The sequence below is a fragment of the Acinonyx jubatus genome, chromosome E1 (assembly GCF_027475565.1).
Source record: "Acinonyx jubatus isolate Ajub_Pintada_27869175 chromosome E1, VMU_Ajub_asm_v1.0, whole genome shotgun sequence".
NCBI classification, from domain to species: Eukaryota; Metazoa; Chordata; class Mammalia; order Carnivora; family Felidae; genus Acinonyx; species Acinonyx jubatus.
The window spans coordinates 12,081,809-12,105,012 of record NC_069397.1 but is presented as its reverse complement, the minus strand read 5'-3'; the positions used below and the strand labels follow the sequence as shown (position 1 = coordinate 12,105,012).

General features: G+C 52.7%; 1 protein-coding gene across 2 annotated transcripts in view; it reads right to left on the bottom strand.

Moving 5' to 3' along the window:
• Positions 1-1,476: 1,476 nt before the first annotated feature.
• TNFRSF13B (TNF receptor superfamily member 13B) overlaps positions 1,477-23,204 on the bottom strand; it is a 36,428-nt gene continuing 14,700 nt past the window's right edge. Inside the window, exons 1-6 of one of the 2 annotated variants that reach the window (XM_053212082.1) lie at positions 18,198-18,962; positions 17,885-18,022; positions 13,634-13,879; positions 2,587-2,760; positions 1,947-2,209; positions 1,477-1,733 (exon numbers count right to left, since the gene is read on the bottom strand). In XM_053212082.1, the coding sequence (XP_053068057.1) occupies positions 1,959-2,209; positions 2,587-2,760; positions 13,634-13,879; positions 17,885-18,005 (792 nt within the window). In that variant the 5' untranslated portion in view covers positions 18,006-18,022; positions 18,198-18,962 and the 3' untranslated portion in view covers positions 1,477-1,733; positions 1,947-1,958. Of the gene's footprint in view, positions 1,734-1,946; positions 2,210-2,586; positions 2,761-13,633; positions 13,880-17,884; positions 18,023-18,197; positions 18,963-23,204 lie in introns of those variants that run through there. The other variant, XM_027047540.2, reaches the window with a different exon arrangement.

Below are 23,204 nucleotides of genomic sequence, written 5' to 3'. Positions count from 1 at the left end.
AATAAATAAACGTTAAAACAATTAAACATTAAATTAAATTTTAAATTAAAATTTAAAACATTAAATTGTTAAAAATTAAAATTTTTAATTTTTCAAGAATGTCTTAAAAAAATTAGAAGTCAACTTGTCTGTCAAGGGATATGAAGCAGAGGTGGATTTGGGGAGGGCCTGGGTGATGGGCTGAATTGTGTCCCCCAAATTCATGTGTTGAAGCCCTAAACCCCAGGTCCCCGGAACGTGACCTTATTTGGAGCTAGAGTCTTAACAGAGGTGATCAAGTTGAATGAGACGTGAGGGCGGGTCCTGATCCCGTAGGACTGGTGTCCTCATAAAAAGGAAAGAATGTGGACACAGACACACATGGGGGAGCGCGGGCCGAACAGAGGGCCCTTCCCTCACGGGCCTCAGGAGGACTCTCAGAAGGAAGCAGACACCTTGACGGCAGATGTCACACCTCAAGAAGTGGGGGACACCACCCAGCGCGTCCTACTTTGTTCGAAGAGCCCTGGGAAGCGGATACGGCCTGTAGCGCATTGGGGGAAGCATCAGGCTTCCCGTCTACACCTCCCAAAGCGTGTTACGTGAACCTCACAGTTGTGCCAGGTAATTTGGGGTGGCACAGGATGAATTACTTTGATTTACAGAACCATGTATTTGTCTTACTGGGTAAATGCTTCTAAGAACAGTTATGCCTTATGCGACTAAAATGCGGGTTTCGATGCTACTCAACATATAAAATACAGTAAAACCTTGGTTTGCGAGCATAACTCATTCCGGAAACATGCGTGTACCCAAAGCATTTGCATATCAGGGCGAATTCCAAGAACCGTTGGCTCAGGTGTGATCATGTGACGTTCGGCGTCACGTGCTACCCGTAAGGCAAGACAGCGCTCGTTTATCAGGTTAAAATTTATTAGACATGTTTGCTCGTCTTGCGGGACCCTGGCAGAATTTCCTCGCGATCCAAGGTTTTACTTCTAGGTAACATCTAACACTTGTGGATGTTCAGGTATTATTGCTTATTATCAGTCAGAATGCAGGAAATGCAGCGTGAGGTCAGAGTCGGTGTAGAAGAAAAGGTGAGTTGATTCAAAGAAGAATATTAAGCCACGAACAGTGCAGCTTGGTGGCCAGATGGGGCCAAAGGTGGGTGCCAACGAGAACGCTCCTGCTGACGTCCGGGCAATTAGCTTGGGGCTTTCAGAGCAGCTCGGCACTGGGCTCAGCCTGTGCCTTCCCCACCACACACACACACACACACACACACACACACACACACAAACACACACTGCACTGTGCTTTACTGTGCCTAAGGAGGCACGGTGGTGGGGAATTTGTTTAATAAAACAAATGTAAAGAGCCCAGGCCTCTGGTGGGAGGCACGCCTCCTTCAGGCCATTTAGCGTTCCCCTCTCTCTGGCTTGCCCTCTTGAACGACAAGGCACAACACAGTTCAGCGTGTACCCCCCGCTTCCCACCCAGCACAGGTCAACGAGCTCGGTGGAGAGCCTGGTGGGACCATCAGCTTGCAGGTCCTCAGAAACCAGGCGGACCCCTTGTGGTGGCAGCGGGAAGGGTGGGACGTCCAGAGTCATCACGGGGGAGACACGACGAAAACCAGAGAAAGGGAGGAGCGGGCAGCTGGGGAAGGTTTTATTTCTAAAGAAGGGCTCCTGGGGGTTGTGGCCAGCAGGTAGGTATGACTTCACTGCAGGTGTTTAGGTGATGGCGACCTACAGTGGAGACGTGGATAAAGTTGGTGACAAGCCTCCCTCCCTCGCACCTCCCTCCCTCCAGCTCTTTTCTCCCCCTTTGTCTTCTCTCCTCCCCACCTCTCCCCCCTCCTCCACCTCCCTCCCCGTGCCTTCACCTCTCTCCCCCTTCCTCCACCTGTCTCCCCCCTCCTCCGCCTCTCTCCCCTACCCCCATCTCTCTCCCGGTCTCACCCTGCCCCCATTTCACGAGGTCGGGCCTCCCTCCTCCGCAGGAGCGCACAGGACCTCAAGGCCGCCTCCCGGGGCGCGCGCGCACGGCTGTCCGATCGTGGTCCGGCCGAGGCGCCCCCACCTCCCAGAGCGCGCGGCGCCGGGGGTCCCGGGCCCGCCCGCGCTCTCCTGGGTGGGCTGCCTGCGCTCCGGGAAGCAGAAGCTGCACGTCTCCACCGGCTCTGGCAACGCGCCCTCCGCGCTTCCAGCTTCCATCCAGTGATCTGACGGAAGGTGAGAGGGCGATGGCGTTGGCCTTGGCCCTGACCCCTTCTCTACCGCCCTGCATGGAGGGGACACGCGGCCGGGCGGTCGGGTTCTCCCGTCCCCGCCACACAGGCAGCCCCCCTCTCCCGGCACCAGCTCCCCTTCTGCTTGGGGAAGGCTGTGTAGGAACCCCTCTGGGAGCGCACCTGCCAACCCGATGGCCATCGCCGGACCCCCACCCTTCCTCGGGTGCCCCATCTGTTGTCTTCATGTGGAACCTGATTTCACCAAGACCCAAAAGATGCTTCCCATTCGGAAGCAGGGCCAGTGCGGGGACAGAGGGACCTCCCGCAGCTGGCCCCACATGCGGTGCAAGTGCCCGTTTCACACTCACCCTTGGAGGACTTGGCCTGGGTCTGACACGGTGCCGGTGAGGGCTGGCAGAACTGGTCCCCTCTCCTCTTGAGGAAGCAGGCCACAGCCAGGAGGAAGCAGCAGATGATGGCACAGAGGCAGAGCCCCAGTGTGCTGTAGACCAGGGCCAGCTGGTCAGCGCTCAGCTTCAGCCCTGGGGCCGGGGGGGTTGCAAGACAGCCATGAGGCCCCGAGATCAGGAGGGGCCCTTCACCGCCCAGGGCCCTTCCCTGAAGTGTCCCCTCCTCGGGCTAGCATCCCTCTTGTCCTACCATCTTTCTTTTCCCTCATTAGACCCAAGCAAGCCACGTGGCCATCCCCGTGCCCCCTTGGAGGGCCGAGCCCCCGGCCCCCGGCCCTTGACCTGTCTGGCTCCTGGAGAAGCTGGTTCCCTTCCTCACCCTGAAGCTTGGCTCGTGTGGACCCTTTTCTGGACTGCGGAAGAAATCAGCCCCCCTCCACCCCAGGCTGGTGGCAACTTCTTCCAAGACCTCAGAGCTGGATACCTTTGGAGCTCACCCTTTTTACGTCTGCTCTTGCTACAGGATGTAGATCGGGACACTACCAGCGGTGGATGGAAAAATGGACAGACTATAGTCCCGGGAAGATGTCTCTGTCTCGACCTGGGCCCTCCTGCAAGAGGGGGCCGTCCTGGGGAAGCATACTTTGAGAGTGAGCCGGGCGCAGTTGCTGATGAATCTGGGCTGGCAAACCAGGAGAGTCCTGGGGAGCTGGGGTGGTCACTTTTCTTCCCAGGGCCTTGAGCCTCTGGTTTGGGTGCCAGAGGAAGGCAGCCCTGAGCCAAAGCTCTCCCCTTGAAATTTCTCCTGGCTCCTGGAATTGGGGTGCTCCGTAGGCCCCAGGTAGAAAAGGACAGATGAGCCAGAGTCAGTATGTGTGTGTGTAATAGACGCATGGTGTGGGCCCCCCACCGAGCCCTTACCATATGCAGGTGCTTCGGGCAGTGTCTCTGTAATCTGAACGAGGACTGATCACCCCACCTTTGGATATTGAGATATAACTCATATGCCATCAAATTCACCATTCTAAAGCGGGCAACTGTGGGTTTTAGTATATTCACAAGGTCGTGCAACCATCACCACTGTCTGATCTGAAGACATTTCTGTCACCCGCGTACTCCCTAGCAGTCACCCCCCATCTCCCTTGCCCCAGCCCCTGGCACCACGAAGCTACACTCCGACTCTGCGGATGTGTCTATTCTGGACACTTCACACGAATGGAATCGCACAATGTGTGGCCCGTTGTGTCTGGCTTCTCTCGCTGAGTGTGTTTTCAAGGCCGATCGTCATTGTCGTGTGTGTTGGGACTTCCCTCCCTTCTGTGGCTGAATAATGTTCCATTGTACCATCACCCCTCAGTTTGTTTATCCGTCCAGCTGCCGATGGGCCTTTGGGTCGTTATCACCTTTTGCTGTTGCGAATAATGCTGCCGTGAACATTTGTGCCCAAGGGTGCGTCTGGACGCACGTTTTCAGTTTTCTGGGGTGTATACACCTAGGGGTGGAATTTCTGGGCCAGAGGGTAACTCTACGTTTAACTTTTTGAGGAAAAACCGGATGTTTTCCACCGTGACTGCACCGTTTTACACCCCACTGTGCAGGTGACAAAACTGGGATTCAAAGTCATACCGTCCACAGTCGCAGCTGCTACTGGGGGCGGGTCTGACGGGCTCCAGGCCAGTGCTCCGGGCTGGCCACACACAGGCAGCGGGAAGGGCACTGCCCTCTTCCTTGCACACCCTCCTCAGAGTCACGATTTTTATACAGTAACAGCTGGCAGGTGCCACCTGACATTTACAGAGGGAGAATGGGAGCTCTGGGTGGACGGTGCTGGCCTTCTGTCCCCTGCCCAGAGCTCAGAGAAGCCACGGAGGAGGGGGATGCAGAGAACCCCCAGTGCGGCTCACCGTGTGCCAGTGCTACAGATCTGGAGACTGAGGCCCGAAGAGGAAAGAGGAACCAAGGGAGGTCACAGGGCCTCGGGCAGAGCAGGCCGGCCATCCACACGTCCCAACCCCCAGGTCTTTCCGCCTGCCTACCTGCTCCTGCTCGCCTCTGGAGTAAGATGACCTCGTACAGCTGGCTTAGCAGGGGAGAGGCCGGCAGCCTCCGCATCAGGGACGGGTGCCCGGCTACCAGATTGCTAAGCACAGATGCACCGCCGTGTAGGTTCAAGGAGGGAGTCCAAACATCTGCGTATTTCAGATGTTCTTAGCACAAATTCTAACACCCAGACCTGGCAGCAAGTGCACACAGATGGTCCCCAGAGAACCACCTCCCCACAGCCTGCCCTTCAAATCAGGGCCGGGCTGGGCCTCCCTGAAACCTCAGACGGCAGAGGCCATCGGCGCCAGCCCCGCTCTGCGCCCTCCGAAGGCCCGCAGCCCCTGCTTCTGCTCTCTTGGGAGCGCTGAGCCACCCCTCGAGAAGGTCAGCTGGAGGGGCCACGTGGAGGCGCCCCTTGGAGAAGTCACGGGAAGAGGGGACCACGGGGAGGAGCGAGGCCCGGCCGTCCCAGATTCAGAGCCCAGCGCCACCTGCCTGTGGCTACAAGGAGACCCCAAGCAGACACCAGACCTGCCCAGCTGAGCCCAGTAACCCACGGAACCACACAAGATAACAAAGCGGTTCTTTGGAGGCCACTAAGTTTTCAGTGGCTTTTGGGTGCTGCAGTAAACAACCAAACGGTGACAGTGCTCCTGAGGGACTGGTCCCAGCTGCTCCTTGCCCCTCTGCCCAGACCAGTGATCTGCTGTTCCCTGCGGCCAGTGGACCTAGTTCCTGCCTGGTGATTGCCCCTAGTACATGCTCTGCCGAGTTCCTGGACCAGGACGAGGAGGGCAGGTTAAAAGTACAGATGTCCCCGGGGCGCCTGGGTGGCTCAGTCGGTTAAGTGTCCCACTTCAGCTCAGGTCATGGTCTCGCGGTTGGTAAGTTCAAGGCCCGCGTCTGGCTCTGTGCTGAGAGCTGGGAGCCTGGAGCCTGCTTCGGATTCTGTGTCTCCCTCTCCCTCTGCCCCTCGCCTGCTCGTGCTCTGTCTCTCTCTCTCTGTGTCTCTCCCCACAGCTTGAAGACTTCCCCCCACACCTTCTTCCTTTTCTCTCAGGTGATTTGTGTGTGTCGTCTATTCAAAACGCAAAACAGCTTGAAGCTGCTCCAGCGGTCCGCGTGTCCAAAGAACCGTGTACAAGGCGCACCAGGAGGACAGGGAAGTCATAGAGTTCCAGCAGCTGGCGGGGCCGCTAACGGGAAAGCTGTCCCCGCTGCTTCGTGCGCCACCCGAGTGGGCCCTGCACTGGGTCTGGCAGCGGTGAGCGCCCAGACTCTCCTGGGGGCTGGAGGTGGGGAGTGTGCCCTTCTCTGCTCTTTGTTCAGTCTCCAAGATCACTTGGGTCCGCGACCTCAGAAGTGGCCTTCTGTCGGCCCTCAGTGACCGGGACCCTGCAAGACAGAGAGGACTTGCCCCGTGCTTCCCTGTCTGCCCCCCCCCCCCCAAAAGGCAGCAAAGGGACACAATCAAAAGTTTTTGTGAGAAAAAGGGATGCATTCTCTGTCCTTGTCTGAAAATCGAGCCCTGGGGATACAGGCCCTGGAGGTGCAGTTCCCAGAAACCGCCACCAGGAGGCACCACTCAAAGCTTCTGGCTGCTTGGGAGCTAGGCTGGCCCTAGCCCAAGGACAGTTTATTTGCAAGCTGGGTTTTGCTTTTGTTTTGTTTCGTTTTACTGTCTTCAAAGCCCTGTCTTATCTAAAAATAGAATTGCCCCCAGACTGCTGCTGTCCCCAGCTCAGGTTGAGGCTGGCCAGCCGGTCAACATTATAACTTGTCTGTTAGGGACAGAGTTAAGGGACCTTAACATGACAACTTGTCACTTAGAGGTAGAGCAAAGGGGCCTTGTGGCCCTGGCAAGGGCTGTGCAAGAATCCAGACGCCACTGCCTCAGCTGGATGTAGCTGAGGGCAGGAAGGCATGATTTTAAGCCTGGGCCCTGCAGCCACAACTGCTTGAGGCGAACGTGGCTTTGGACATTTTACTCTGCTTCCTCAGGCCTCGGTTTCCTCATCTGTAAAATGGGGAATGATATACCGATCAGCATTGTTTGGCATCCATGATGTAATACAAGTAAATACATACGAGGCAGCTGGGCCTGGGAGGACCGGCCCAGCAAAAGTCACCAGGTGTCCCCACGCTGCCACAGCTCAGCTGGCAGGGCAGTTTGTCCATAGGGGAGGAGTGGGTTTGGGGTGGCAATTGCAGGACACCAGACACATGGGGATTTCTGCCCCTCCTCCCTCTGGGAAGACTCTGGGCGCACCTTGTGGGCTGGGGCCGTGCAGATGGCCAGCTCAGCATCCCGGACGCTCCGTTTGTCCCTCCTTCCCTCTGCACATGCCGGTGACACTTGGTCCAAAGTTTGCCTTGAGAAGGGGTTTCCTGCAGTGAGTGTGAGCCTCACTATTAGGCTATTGGGGGGCCTGCAAATGCCCGTGGAAGGCCCCCCTATTGTGTGTGTGTGTGAGTGTGTGTGTGCGTGTGTGTGTGTGAGAGAGAGAGAGAGAGAGACACACACACACACACACACACGGCTGCCATTTTGGGAGACAATTTGGGAAAGGATGGGGGGCTCTGTTTCCAGAATACCACATCCCCCCCATTCCTCAAACCCCCTCATCAGGGCCTGGGATCCCCGAGTCCCCATTCTTTCTGGGGCCACCTCCTCTGAGAGTGACCCTCCATCCTGCTGGGGGAAGGGCTCCTACACAGACTTGGCCACTGCTCCTGTGCAGCCCCTCTCCCCAGCCCTGGATCAGGCCCATCGGCCTTTCCACTTGCTCAACCTGCTCCAACTGACGAAGGAAGCCTCCTGCCCCCCGGGCTCTCCCTCCCGCTACTGCCCAATTTCCCCACGGTCCTCTCCGTGCCTTCACGTCTAGGTCACTGGTCCACGCTCCCTACTCTGGCTTCTGCCCCTGTGTTTTATCAAGAGGGTTTTAGTGAGGACCTCAGCTTCTGCCCTGGGGAGAGGGGCATGTGGGGCCTGTCACGGTGGGGTGGGGCTGCACTGCGTCCCCTGAGGGAACAAACGAAAAGCCAAGCATAAGACCAAACCCCAGGGCCACCCTGTGGAGCTGTAGTTCCCAAACCAAAGGAAACCCTGAGCGATTCCTGGGACAAAAGTGGTGTCCCCCCCGACCCCCAAATCCTTCTATGGCTGTGACCCCCAGTGAGAAAACGGCTGTTCCCCACCCTGCACACGTGACCGGCAAATGCATGAGTCCCTGTGTCTCTTTTCCTTAAAGGTCTGTCGTGCTTCCCGTTGGCCGAGCCAGCGCTCCAGCTCTGATCGCCTTGGGCCTTTTCTCCCTGGGGTGCGTGTGCCCCACAGCTCGGCGCTGCCCCCCACCCTGGACGCTGCGGACGCCCGGCTCCCACGCGCCCTCACCTCCTCCAGCCTCGGCGCCCCCGCCTGTGATCGTCACGGTGGGGCTGTGAGCTCCAGGCCTGGCTTCCTAAGCTGCTCAGTGAACACGCGGGGCCCTGGCGGGCAGTCTGTGCCCCTGTGTCCCCCACCCTGCCCCTGCGCATTCCCATCTGGTGGAATGAGGTTGAAACGGACTGATGGGGGATGTTGAAGGCCTGATAAGGGATCGGACTGAGCATGGAAAGGGAGAGGAAGAGGCCTCATGGACGGTAAGAGAGGGGCTCCCTGCCTCGTCCCCCACCATTTCCTCAGGTCAGGACCACTTCCACCCAGGGACGCCTGAAAATGGCCCTTCAGAGGGTCCTCTGACCTCACTGTGGCCAGAACTGGTGGACATTTGCAAACTTTTCTGCGGTGTGACCTACTCCTTCCAGAACCTTCCTCCTTGTTTGCCTTTGTGGACGTACGGTCCTCTGGGCTCTGCTCTGACCTCCCCAACTGCTCCTTTGCAGTGTGTCTGGGGGAGATTCTACTGACCCCTCAGAGGCAGACCCCTCTCTCATGAAGGCTTCCTTCTCAGCCCTTTTCTCCTCGCACCTCCTGGGTCCCCAGGGAATCTTTTTCATTCTTGGGACCAAAACTGCCACCCTACAGGCCCATGAAATCCAAGTTCTCCAGTGAGATGCTCCCCAGAGCTCTGGACCCATGTGAGGAGTCCTGGCTGCCTTCAAGGCTGGCATCACCTGCCCATGGGGGACCCAACTCAGAGCTCTGGGGTCCCTCTGGTTTCCTCCCCGCCGACCCTGGTTCCATCCCCTCAAAGAGATGCCCCCTCGTAACCTGCAACTGTGACCTTATTCGGAAAAAAAAGAGCCTTTGTGAGTGTAAGTAAGTTAAGGATCTCAAGAAGAGAGAGTGTGGATCAGGCTGGGCCCTAAATTCAATGACAAGTGTCCTTAGAAAGAGAGAAGACACAGAGTGGAGCCACAGGAAGATGGGGGCCACCACACGCCAAGGCCTGGGGCCACCAGCAGCTGGACGGGGCGAGGAAAGATCCTCCCCCAGAGCCGTCGGAGGAAGCACAGCTGCAGAGACCTCGATCTCAGCCCTCCAGCCTCCAGAACGGCCAGAAGGACATCTGCGTTAAGCCCCGCCGTTTGTGGCATGGTGCTTCGGCAGCCGCAGGACGCTGACATCGCCAGCCCGGGATAGGACCCACATTCTGCTCGTCCCACCCAACGACGTCCCCGAAGTGCCAGGCGCGGCCCCGTGCCCCCAAGTCTCAGAGGCAGTTAGGCCTCACGAGAGCCCTGTGTGCTGTCATGATCACTACAGGTGGGGACAGTCAGGCACAAGCCGTCCAGAAGCTTCCCTGGCTCACCCAGAGTATGGGCTGGAATCCAGGTGCCAGCAGGCTCGCTGGGAGCCCTGCTCCCAACACCACCCAGAGCTCCCAACGTGGGGACCAGGGGACCCAGGGATGGGGTCTGGGGGCTCCGCAGGCTCAGATGAGAAAGACGCATCTTTTGTTTCACTGATGGCCAACTGAGATGTGGCTTTCGCTTCCACCCTCTGTAGAGGCTGGCCCCGAGTTGTACAAGCAGCGGACTGTGGCTCTGTCACTAGCAGAGGCCCAGGTGTCTCCGTATCCTGCCTCAGTGGGTCCGGGCAGCCTGCGATGTTGTCTGCTTCCTAGCAGTTTGAAATCACCTGTCGTCATCCAGCCCACCGCCCCGTCTCGCCATTTAATGCATTGATAGAGAAGCACGCAGATTCATTCTGAGGTTGCAATTTGTGCCATACTTTGGTAATACTCTGATTTAATGTTTAATTTGATTTAATATTTTGAGATACTATATTGATAGTATCTCAACGTCATTGGTTTCTTTGTAGCCCTATGTGCTTTGTTTGATGCACTTTTTTAAAATTTTTATTTTTGAGACAGAAAGAGAGAGAGAGCAAGCGGGAGAGGGGCAGAGAGAGAGGGAGACACAGAATCTGAAATAGGCTCCAGGCTCTGAGCTGTCAGCACAGAGCTGAACGCGGGGCTCAAACCCACAAACTGTGAGATCATGACTTGAGCTGAAATTGGGGGCTTAACTGACTAAGCCTCTCAGGTGCCCCTACACTTTTTAAAAAAGGTTTATTTTTTTTATTTTGAGAGAGAGGGAGAGAGAGAGCGAGCATGCACATGAGTAGGGGAGGGGCAGAGAGGGAGAGAGAGAGAGAGCTTGCGCATGAGTAGGGAAGGGGCAGAGATAGAGAATCTCAAGTAGGCTCCATGCTGTCAGTGCAGAGTCTGATGTGGGGCTCGATCTCGTGAACTGGGAGATCATGACCTGAGTGAGCTGAAATCAAGAGTCAGATGCTTAGCCGACTGAGGCACCCAGATGCCCCTGTTTGATGCACTTTTAAGTTATTCCCAGAAGGGGTCCCCTGGTGCCCGGTCATCCCAGAGGCTGAGTGGCCCTGCTGTGCTCTAGGCCTCCACGGCCACTCAGACGTGAGGGCCCTTCCGTCCCACTGATCCCGTGCCGATGTGCCGCCTCTCAAGGACCATCCAAGTCCTTGTCATCTGTGGCCTTCGTTGTTGCTAGGAAGAGGCTCTCACGGCCCCTGCTGCCTTTGCCAGCGTCTACCCTTCAAGGCTCCCCGCCATCCAGTCCCCACCTCTCCCACGACTTCCCTGCCCCCAGGAGCACGTCAGTCTCCCCAGCCTGGCAGATAGGGCCCTCTGTCATGGGCCCTGATCCCTCTCCGGGCCCTGTCCGCCCCCTAGCGTGCTCTGCTGTCCCGGCTTCAGCCCTCCGCCCCTCCTCGGGCTCCCCCTCTGGCCCAAAGCTCCTCTCAGCCCCTCATGTCACAGCCACTTTACTCCTCACAACACTTGCACGTGCTGTTTCCCCTGCCTGGAGCAGACTTCCTCCACCTTGTCTCTTAAGCCCACCTTTTCTTTTTAAACGAGCGGTTATGTACGCACGGCGGGCACTCACTGACCCCAGTGAGCGTTCTCCTGTACTCTGCACAACAGCCCCACGAAGGTGTGTGGCCCCATTCTCACAGAACCAAGTCTCAGAGAGGTGAAGGAACTTGCTCACGGTCACACAGCGAAGGATGGAACCAGGGTCTGGCTCCGCAGCCCCACCCCCCATCACTCCAGTCTGCCCCAAGCCCCCTCCCCCCAGAGAAGGCTGCCTTGCCCCCCATCGCACCCCTGGCCGGGTTACGTTGCCACCACGCACCGCGATTAATTTACCATTTGCGTGAGTCTTGTCTATGTCTGACTCTCCCGTCAGATTGTGACTTCTGTGGGGCCGGGGACAGGATTTGTCGTGCTCGGGACACCTCATGTCACATGAAGGAAGGAATGACAACCTGGGAGGGACCCGTGAGAGACCCCGAGTAGGGTTGAGGTGGGGCCTGGCGGGGGTGGGAGTGAGTGGGGTGGGTGGCCGGATTTGTGGAGCCCACAGGGGACGGGATCACATCAGCTCCACCACTGGCTGCAGCCAGAGGCAAGCTTGGTCACGTGACATGCTGTAGTCCACGCCCTCGAACAGGTCCACACCTGGTCCTCCCGGGTTTACAATCCATGCCAAGCCCAGCTCCTGCCCCACCAGCACACCCAGGTGTCAGAGGACAGAGCAGAAGGGACCTAAACCCCAGGCCTCTGGAGAGACTCGGGCCTGGGGCAGGGCACAACAAGATGGTCTTTAACTCCCTGAGTCCCTGGGAGGGCGCGTGGTGTCCCCTGGCTGTGGTATGCTATGGGGCCGCTAATGCTGCAGGGTCAGGTATGACTCGCCCCCCCCCCCCACCATGTCCTTACACACCCCCATCCACACATCCTGGGGGATCTATTCCTGGAGCCCAGATGAGGCTCCCAGATTCTACCCGGTGCCCTGTAGGGATGGGGCTTGCGATGGGTCATCACAGACAGGAATAGCTAATCGTGTCCCACGGACAACGGGTTACCCTCAGGAAGTGATAACCCCGTGCATGCCGCTCTGGCAGTTTGGCTCCAGCAGAGGGGATACGCTTTGGGACCCCCAGACTTGGCCTCGATCTCAGCTCAGCTTTGCTCATGAACTCATCGCACAACTCGCAGCAAGTAACCCTAAACTCTGAGACTCCATTTCTTGATCCGTAAAATGGGTGGGATTGATCTGAAGGGGACTCTAGTGCATCAGAGGTGGGAAAGTTCTGGGTCTGGCTGGAAGAATCCAAATACACCGCCAACGGCAGGCTAGACACACAGGTCACAGACAGACACCGGAGGAACGGGGGTGCCCCCCCCAGCCCCACTTCATGGCCCCGTACACCGCTCCCTCTGTATCCACGTCCTCTGCATGCGGATCTGCAGCTCTCATGAGAAGGATGCTGTGCTAGATTAAAATCAGCCACAACCTCACCGTGGCTGCAAATTCTTGGTCTCTCGTCCCACCAAAAGGTGGCATCTCTTTCCCCATCCTTGAATCTGACCGGCTTTGCAACTTGAGTGATAGAAGGTAGCAGTGATGATACAATGCGTGTCCCCAGCCTGGGCAGCTGGAAGCCTGGTGTATTTCTACCTCTTGCACTCCTGCCGTCATCACGAGAAGGACACGCCTTGCCAGCCTGCTGGCCCCAGGAATAGGAAGAGAGTTCCATGGAGCAGACCCACGTCTAGCTGAGCCAGCTGAACACAGCTGACCCCAGCCAAAATCCAGATACAGAAGAATAATAAGGCACTGAGTTTTGGGACTGCTTGTTACACAGCAACAGCTCACTGACAGGAGAACAGAAAAGAGTAAAAGACAACAGTCTAACCGAGTAGAACATGGAGCTGGGCAACCTCCATTATCCGGGTGCACGACACCTGTCCTTTGGTGTCTTGGCACTAAGCTCTGGCATCACAGAAATGATGTCATTGTGAGGAAAGTCACAGCACAGAAAAGAAACCAATCGGGGCCCCAGGGGCCTTCAGGACTATTGTCTCTCCCCTGACAGGCCAAGAGCAGCGTAACTATCTCAAGTGTTTATGGATCCACGTGGCACCCCCCTCCCATTCTTTCCGACACCACGAGCAGGGTGGGTAAGCCAAGAGGTGTTTTCTGGGAGGATCATTAAACACTTTCGATGCTTGGCACGCGGTAGATGTCCGGTTCAAGGGACCCTTCTCACCATATCCCAAGTGGCCAACCCCCAGCATAAGTTGTGTTGTGATATTTCGGTCCCTCTCATTCTTAGGAAGTGCCCATTGTGTCTAACTGGAATCAGAGACCTTGCTCACAAGGTCAGCTCTGCTGGTTAGCTGCTGCCCATGTTTTAAGAACTCATTTAGCCTCCGTTATAAGACTCTCAATGACCAGGTCTTTCCTGGCCCCCCCCCCCGCCCCCCCCCCACCCGCTTTCTTCTGGCCCACAGACTTCTAGATCTTTTGCCTAAAATTTTTTCTATCCTGTGATGACCCTCCCCTGCCTTCTGGCCATTTGCCCTGACTCTGCGCTTCCTGCTTTGCAGACCCTCCTTGTGGAGGCTTGGCACGGGCCCTGCTTCCTGCTCTGACCCTCAGGCACCGTGCAGGCCGGCCTCAGGGGGCTTACCTGGAACTGGCTCGGAGCCTCTGTGCTCTGTTCCCTGGTACCTTCCCAAGTTGTCTGGCCTGGTTGCAGCTTCCCCGGCCCGCTGTCTCCTGAGCTCTGGCGGGAGGTTCGCGTGGCTCCTGAACTTGTTCTCACAGAAGTACGTGCATTGCTTGGGGTGACGTCCGCAGATGGAGGCGCAGCTGATGCAGTCCCTCAGGAGCTGGTCGTAGTACCTGCCTTGCTCCTTGTGGCAGCTGAGTGACTCTGGGGGACAGAAACGAGCAGTGCTACTGGGAGACAGGGACCTGCGGGACCCGTGAATCTGGCCTCCAAGGGCTTCACAGTTTAAAAAAAAATCACAGGGCGCCTGGGTGGCTCAGTCAGTTGAGCGTCCTACCTCGGCTCAGGTCATGATCTCACGGTTTGTGGGTTCGAGCCCCGCGTCGGGCTCTGTGCTGACAGCTGACAGCTCGGAGCCTGGAGCCTGCTTCCGATTCTGTGTCTCCCTCTCTCTCTGCCCCTCTCACACTCTGTCTCTCTCTCTCTCTGTCTCAAAAATAAATAAACATTGGGATGCCTGGGCAGCTCAGTTGGTTAAATGTCCAACTTCAGCTCGGGTCACGATCTTGCGGTTTGCGAGTTCGAGCCCCACGTCGGGCTCTGTGCCGGCAGCTGGAGCCTGGAGCCTGCTTCCGATTCTGTGTCTCCCTCTCTCTCTGCCCCTCTCACACTCTGTCTCTCTCTCTCTCTCTGTCTCAAAAATAAATAAACATTGGGATGCCTGGGCAGCTCAGTTGGTTAAATGTCCAACTTCAGCTCGGGTCACGATCTTGCGGTTTGTGAGTTCGAGCCCCACGTCGGGCTCTGCGCTGACAGCTTGGAGCCTGGAGCCTGCTTTGGATTCTGGGTCTCCCTCTCTCTCTGCCCCTCCCCCACTCACACTCTGTCTCTCTGTCTCTGAAAAATAAATAAACATTAAAAAAATTAAAAATATAAATAAACATTAAACATAAAAATCACAATGCAATTCCCCGGAAGAAATTCCAGAGTGATGCAAGGCCTTTCCCAATACGTGAGTGGAAGGCTATACATTGTCCAATAAATACTGTCTTAGCTACAATATATACTTTTGATCCGTAGTATTTTTCCTATATTTACTTTACCCTATTTTTACTTTTCATTATTACTTCTTCTTTGACCTATAGATTATTTAAAAGTGCCTTTCCTGGGGCACCTGGGTGGCTCAGTCAGTTAAGCATCCGACTCTTGATTTCGGCTCCGGTCATGATCTCACAGTTCATGAGTTCAAGCCCCACCATGGCCTCCATGCTGACAGTGCTGAGCCTGCTTGGGATTCTCTCTCTCTCTCTCTCTCTCTCTCTCTCTGCCCCTCCCCTACTTGCGCACACAGGCACCGGCTCTTTCTTGTCCTCAAAGTAAATAAATAAAACTTAAAAAAAAAAACCCACAACAACTTAAAAAGTGCATTTCTTAGCTTCTAAACATAAGAATTTTCTAGTTATCTTTTAAAATTGAAGTCTGGGTTGTTACATCATCACATAAGTCGTGTACTTGCATTTTCCCAACTTCATAAAGGTGTAACCTCTCATATTAACATAAGGATTGGAGGAGGAGGCCAGAAACCACCTTGGCAAGTTGAGGGAGGGGGCTGGAAGGGAGAGGGAAAAGCTCAAATTAATAGTGTTTCTTTTGTCGTAATGAGTGAGAATTCGAAGAGCTTAAACAGGGGTCAGTGCCAAGGAGCAGAGGCCACGCAAACTACAGCTTAATCACACTTGCTGTAAGAGAGGAATTTTTAAAAGATGTTTATTTTTGAGAGAGAGAGAGAGAGAGAGAGAGAGAAGAGATGGGTGGGGGGACAGAGGATCTGGGGCAGGCTCGAGCTGTCAGCAGAGATCCCGATGCGGGACTCGAACTCACAAACCATGAGATCATGACCTGAGCTGAAGTCGGATGCTTAACCTACTGAGCCACCCAGGCGCCCCTCAGAGAGCAATTTTGAGTGCCTAACAGCAATCTATACTTTCACAGGGCAAGTTTCCCTTGTCTTACAATAAGAGTCTATTTATGTGAAAATGGGACTCACACAGATCTTTAAGGGCACATTCCAGAGGCAGTGCCAGATAGAGGGTAAGAACACAGACTTCAAGGTCAGACAGGTTTAAGAGCATCCCTAGCCCTACCTTTGAAGGTTGTGGGGTCTTAGCCTCTCCATGCCTCAGTTTCCTCACTTCTAGGACAGAGGTAATAATAATATTGACATCTTAGAGTCACTATGAGGATTTGAAGTTCCCGGGACAGTGCCCGATGCGTGATAAGAAATTTGGGTGAATGGGAGGTTTAAGTAGAATATTCATTGGTGCCTCTTTGCAGCACAAACACACCAGCTCTTATGTCCTTGACCGAAGAAAGGAAAAGACCAGGAAGACGGTCGACCTGGGATCTCAGGGAAGATTCAGATGGGACCGGTGACCTCCCCCTGCCCTGTCTCTGCCCCGGGGTCCCACCAAGTCACATAGGACCACTGGCTCCGCCACTCATGAGACAGAGTTGACATGAGGGCAGTGGTGTTCCCGGGGTCTTATGTGTGGACCCCTTCCCCTCCTCAGGGCCCCCGGCGTGGCTGTTGCAGGTGCTGTCTGAGCTCCCCAGACCACCAGCCCTCACTGCCCAACCCCATAAACTTCCCCTATGACCTTGATATTTCCTATTGTGTTTTCTACCTCCCTGCCTTTGCCCATACTGGTCCTTCCTGGAGTGCCCTGCCCCCTGCATCTGACTGCCGCGTCTACAGACCCTTAATAATCTATCTCCGGTGCGCTTACTCCAAAAATGCTTCCCTGGCCCCCAACCCATCAGCCGGGGGAGCGTCTCTCCCAACTGTAGCGTTTTATGGTACTTTACTCTTCTCCCCCGAATTGTAGTTATTTCTCCCGTCAGATGATAGTCCCTTCAAAGGATCACATCAGTTTCCTATTTTCAAGGGGGCTAGAGAGTTCCATGAATATTCGTGGAATGACACAATGAATATTCTACCTCCTGATGATAGAAGAGTCAACCGTGAATAGTTTAGAGTCATGGCTTTGGAGTCAGAGAGTCCTGGTTCAAATCCTAACTTTTCCATCATTATGCTGTGTGACCTTGGGCAAGTAACTCAGCCTCTCTGAGCTCCACTCAATCAGTATTTATGAATCGCTTACTATGTTTCAGTCACGGTGCTAGGCTCAAAAGGAGTTCACGGACTGATGGTTGAGGTATACATGAAACAAATACACACAAAAGAACGTAACACAAATCATGAGAAGTTCCATCAAGGAAAAAAACAAGTTATGAAAAAGAATAACAAACACGGGCACCCGGGTGGCTCAGTCAATTAAGCGTCCGACTTCCGCTCAGGTCACGATCTCACAGCTGGTGGGTTCGAGCCCCACGTCGGGCTCTGTGCTGACAGCTCAGAGCCTGGAGCCTGCTTCACATTCTGTGTCTCCCTCTCTCTCTGCCCCTCCCCTGCTCACACTCTCTCTCTCTTTCAAATATAAACAAACATTGAAAATAAGAGAATAGCAAGCGGAATATCTTTTTCAAGACAATCAGAAAAACTTGGATATAGCCTGAGTACAGATGATGCTAAGGAATTATTGCTGTGGGTGACGAGATATTAAGGTTATATTTTGAAGGCCTTTATGTGTTGGGGATTCATGATCTAGTATTTACAGGTAAAGTTACATGAGCTCTTGGATTTGCTTTAAAATGCACAAGCAAAAAAGAAAAATGGTTGGGGAATAAAAAGGCAGAATCTATAAAGCTCATGATGGGTAGATAGGGATTTATTATGCTATCCTCTGTGATAGTTCCTGTAATAAAAAGTTTCAAAAGCAAGTCAGAACAGAAAATGACAAAGGGGGATTTAATATATTAGGCCATCAGATAAGACCTCTGACATTTGGCCTGAGACCTGAAGGTTGGTTGAATAGGAGGGAGCTGAGGGAAGAATAACAGGGAAAGGCATTCTAAGCAGAGGATACAACATGTGCAAAGGCCCTGAGGCAGGAAGAAACACAGCATGTTCAAGAAACGGCAAGGAGGCCAGTGTGGCCAGAGCAGAAAGACCCAGGGGTAAAGGGGTGCCACAGTGTACATCTCCTTCCCCCACCTCCTTCTCAGGCACCCAAGTGCAATGGGCCAGGGGGATCTCTGCAGGGAAGGAAGGGGTGATCCAGCCCATGGGGCTCAGGCCCCAGAACTCACTGCAGAATGCTGCACAGGTGCGTGGAATCTGATGGCTGCAGATGAGTTTGCAGGAGAGGCAGATGTTCAGTAGGGGATCCCAGTACTGTTCTTCGGGGCACTGACCCATGGCCACCCCCATCCGCAGGCCCTGTGGAGCTGAGAGGCAGGGAGCATGAGGGTAGCTGGCACCCTGCCGTAGGTCAGAACCCAGCCTCTCCCACTCACATTCCTACTCTGTCCCGGCACGCAGAGGGGGAACCAGACAAAGCTAGCTTCCAACCCCAGCTGCACCTGCTGGGTGACCTGGGGCAACCATCTCAAGTCCCCAAACCTCAGTTTCCCCATGTGTGAGGTGGCAGTTCTGGGGCCGGCGTTCTTGCACCAGCTGTGCCCTTCTCATCCTCGTTCTTTGTCCTGTCTAATGTGCCTCTTTCTACCACAGTGCCTTTTCACCTGCTTGTCCCTTTGCATAAAATGCCCTTCTTCCCTCTCTGCTGGTTATTTTTTCCTGATCCTTTAGGTCACTGTTTCAATTTCATTTCCTCAGAAAAGCCCGGCTCTCTTCCCAGATTAGGACACTCCTCTTCTTCTGCACTACTTGGCCCCGTTTTCACTTCACTTTTATGACTGGGACTGTTTGATAGTGTCTCCCCCATCAGCTGTGAGCATCATGCAGGCAAGAACTCTAATTTTTTTGTTCACTGCTCGGCCCTCAGAACCTAGATAATGCCTAGGACCTATTAGGTGCTCATTAGGCGAATAAAAAGAAAAGCAGATCCAGCCAGTGCCTAGCATACAGCAAGCATTCAATAAATGTCAATGTCCTTCCCCTTCTCTTCTTTTACTACGGCATGAGACACACAAAATGATGTGCGTACACTGCACAGATCTTAGGTGTACGACTTGATGAATTTTTCCATATGTATACACCTGTGTCACAACCCACATCAAGGCCTAGAAATTTCTGGCTCCCTGAAGACTCTCTTGGGTCCCCTCCCGTCCAATACTTCACTTCCGCCGGTAACTTCTATTCTGACTTTTATCCCTGTAGGTCATTGATATTGCCCATCCTTGAACTTTTGTGTCTGGTTGTTGGCTCCGCACGATATCTGGGACACATTCTCTGTTGAGGCTCTATCAGTCATTTGCTTTGTATTGACGAGTCTCCCATTTTATGAATGCACCAGGTTTTCTAGAATTTTCTGCCTGATTTCCTGGTATTAGCTTCTCCAAAACGATATTTATCCTCAAAGGGAAAGAGAGCGGAAGAAGTTACTGCACCAGGAGACAGATGTGAGCAACATTTTGGAATATGGAAGGCACGTGGACTGGGGTGACTGACTTCAGTTAAAGGTCTCTTTTCTCTGATGCCCGCAGGGAGAAGGAAGCTGACTTGAGCCACAGAACCCCAGGAAGCCTCTGGAACTGGAGGGACCAAGTACCTCTGACAACGGGAGATGGGAAGGCAAAACAATGAAGGAAAGACTGGCTGAAAATGTACAGAAAGACAGCTTGACCCCAGCCGGATTCCATCGCCAGGCAGGTAACAGCCTCTCACCAACCGCAGCAGAAGATTTGGTGTCTTCTCAGGCGCAGCTGAGGGCAGCCCTAAGGTCCACACTCCCCAAAATACTACCTAAGGAGTAGTGTGACCATGTTTTTAAAAAACGTCTCCTTCCCCATCCAGCAACTGGCAGGGAATCAACAGACCCTTCTCTGGGAAAACCGACCCAGAGGAAAAGACCGAAAAGCACTAACTGGGAGATTCTCTCAAGAAAATGACCAAGTTTGCTGCTTGACCCTCTGAGAGCAAAGCTTCTGCATTAACAACCCCATTCGTGTACCCAGAACTTCCAACAGCTGTTTCTGCCTTAATCTGAGTTTGAGCCAAAAGCCACAGGTCACCCGATATTGGACTGCCACCCCTACATGAAAGAGAACTCAAACAAAGCCAGCAGAAGGGACATGCTGGGAGCCAAGAGAGACAATGCAAGGAACTGGACAAAATTAAAAGGCAACAATAGCAACAGTTGATATTGATATTGATAGATGAATTTTTACATTCATGAAAAAGAATGGAGTACTGTCTTTAAAAAAGAATATGCAGGGGCGCCTGGGTGGCTCAGTCGGCTAAGCGGCCGACTTCGGCTCAGGTCATGATCTCGCGGTCCGTGAGTTCGAGCCCCACGTCGGGCTCTGTGCTGACAGCTCAGAGCCTGGAGCCTGTTTCAGATTCTGTGTCTCCCTCTCTCTGACCCTCCCCCGTTCATGCTCTCTCTCTCTCTCTCTGTCTCAAAAGTAAATAAACGTTAAAAAATTTTTTTAAAAAAGAATATGCATAGAACAACTGAGAATTATTAGACATTAAAAATATAATAGCCAGAATATAAACATCAGTAGAAGGGGTTGCAAGATGTAATTGAAGAAACTTCCTAGAAAATAGGGAGAGAAAAGATAACGACAATTGTAGAATCACTTCAGGAAGCCCAGAGGTTGATTAAATGGGAGTTCCAGACTTCAAGGATACAGCTTCCAGATTCAAAGAACCAGTCGGGTGTCTGGCACAATAAATTCTCACAAGCCATGACCCATCATCATAAAATGGAGGAGGACCAGAGATTAAGAGCAGGTGCTAAAACCTTCTCGAGAACAAGCAGGCTACCCACAGAGTTCCGTTAGGAAGTCAGTGGAGATCCCAAGTCAACACTGGGATGTGAGAAGGCAGGGCAGACGGCAGAGTAGAAGCACCAGTAATCTGCCCTCCCGCCTAACAGATGTTGAGCTGGCAGCAACCATCTGAAGTGACTGTTTTGGAAGCTATCCCAGGGAGAACTGGAGGAAGAGGCTGGTACATTTTTGGAATTTTGGTGCATCTCAATGTATTTCATGGTGGTGGCTAGCATCCCTTGGTCTCCAACCCCATGTGTGCCGCCGTGCAGGCAGCTGCTCACGTTGCCGGTGAAACTTGCTGGAACCCCGATGGGTGAGGAGGACCTTGTCCTCCAAACATTGGGGTTGTAGGTTCGGATTGCTGTTTGCTGCTTTTGATCAGTGAGGGGCTGGCCCAGAGGCTGGTGACCATTGTTTCAACCCCCAACGGCTGAGGTGGCTTCCAGGGAATTTAAAAGAGATAGTGCTCTTCTCCCCCCAACTCTTGGGAGCCAGACATTTAAGGAAATCTTTGTCCGGTCACTGGCTGACTGCAGAGATAAAGGAACAGAAACTTCAGTGACCACACACAATAAATACATACTTTGCAAAAATAGTTTGGAAAAGCCACAAATGGATTCCAGCCATCAACAAGCAAGATACAGTAATCCCTGAGAAACGGGAGAATTAGAATTACTACAACAGAGTACTCAAAATATCCAGTTCTCAGAAAACTTACGAAACACACAAAGAAGTGAGAAAATATGGCACATTTACAGAAAAAAGAATTTGACAGAAATTATCCCTGAGGAAGCCCAGACGTTGGAAATATTAGTCAAAGATGTTAAATCAACTGTCTTAAGTATATTCAATGCCTAAAGAAAATCATGGGCAAAAAACTAAAGGAAATCAAAAAAATTATGTATGAATGAAGTATGAGAATATGAATAAAGAGATAGAAGTTGTAAAACGGGAACCAAAACTTGGAAGCAAGCAAGGTTTCCTTCAGTAAGTAAATGGATAAATAAACTGTGGTACATCCAAACAATGGAATTTACTCAGCACTAAAAAGAAATGAGTTATTGGGGCACGTGGGTGCCTCAGTGGGTTAAGCGTCCAACTTCAGCTCAGGTCATGATCTCATGGCTCGTGGGTTCAAGCCCTGCACTGGACGCTGGGCTGACAACGCAGAGCCTGGAGCCTGCTTCAGATTCTATGTCTCGCTTTCTGTCTCTCTGCCCCTATGCTTTCTCTCTCTCTCTGTCTCAAAAATAAACATTAAAACTTTTTAAAAAAGGAATTGAGTTATCAGGCCATGAGAACACATGGAGGAATCTTAACTGCATATTACTAACTAAAAGAAGCCACGTTGAAAAGGCTACTACTGCATGATTATAGCTATCTGACATTCTAGAAAAGGCAAAACTATGGAAACAGTAGAAAGATTAGTGGCTGTTAGGGGTTGGGGAAGGGAGCACGGAAATTATTCTGTTTGATACTGTCATGGTGGATACATGTCCTTCTACGTTGATTCAAAGAACCAGTCGGGTGTCTGGCACAATCCCGTAGAATGTACGACGCCAAAAATAAACGTTAGTGTAAACTTATGGACTTTGGGTGATAACGATGTATTAACACAGGTTCATCCGTTGTAACAAATGTACCACTTTAGTGCAGGATGTTCATCGTATAGGACGCTGTGCATGTTTGGGGGAATGAGGTATAGGAAGACTCTCTGTACTTCCCACTTGATTTTTCCATGAACCCAAAACTGCTCTAAAAATAGCCTATTAAAAATGGAAACAGGGGCACCTGGGTCGCTCAGTCGGTTAAGCATCTGACTCTTGATTTTGGCTCAGGTCATGATCTCATGGTTCATGAGATCAAGTCCCACGTCAGGCTCTGCTTTAACAGCACAGAACCTGCTTGGGATTCTCTCTTTCCCTCTCTCTGTGACCATCCCCTGCTTGTGTTTGCTCTCTTTCTCTCTGTCTCTGTCTCTCAAAATACATTTTTATAATTTTTTTTAAATAAAAAGATGGAAACAAAAAAATTCCGGAATTGAAAAATCTAATAACTGAAATGAGTAAAGGTCACTAAAGGGGCTCAACAACAGATTTGAGCAGGCAGAAGAAAGGATCATATTTGAGCAGGCAGAAGAAAGGACAATTGAATTGCTTAGTCTGAGAAGCAGAAATTTTTAAAAAATGAGGAAAAGTGAACAGAACCTGAGGGACTTGTGGGGCCCCATCAAACATGCCACCATAAATTTTTAGGAGTTCCGGAAAGAGAGAGGAAGAGAGAGAGAGAGAGAGAGAGAGAGAGAGAGAGAGAGAGAGAAGGACATAATACTTGAAAAAAAAATAAGGCTGAAAACTTCTCAAATCTTAGGAAAGACATAAATGTATGTTCAAGAGCCTCAATGAACTCTACATAAGGTAAATTCAAAGAGCCCAATGCTGAGACACATTGTAATCAAAACGTGAGAATTGTAAAAGCTGCAACATAGAAACAACTTTTCACATACAGGTAACCTTCAATAAAATTAACAGCTAATGTCTCCTTGGAAACCATAGAGGTCAAGAGGCAGTGGGATGATATATTTAAAGTCCTGAAGGAAAAAAAAGTTGCCAACCAAGAATTACATATCCAGCAATACTATCCTTCAAAGCTGAGGGAGTTCATTCCC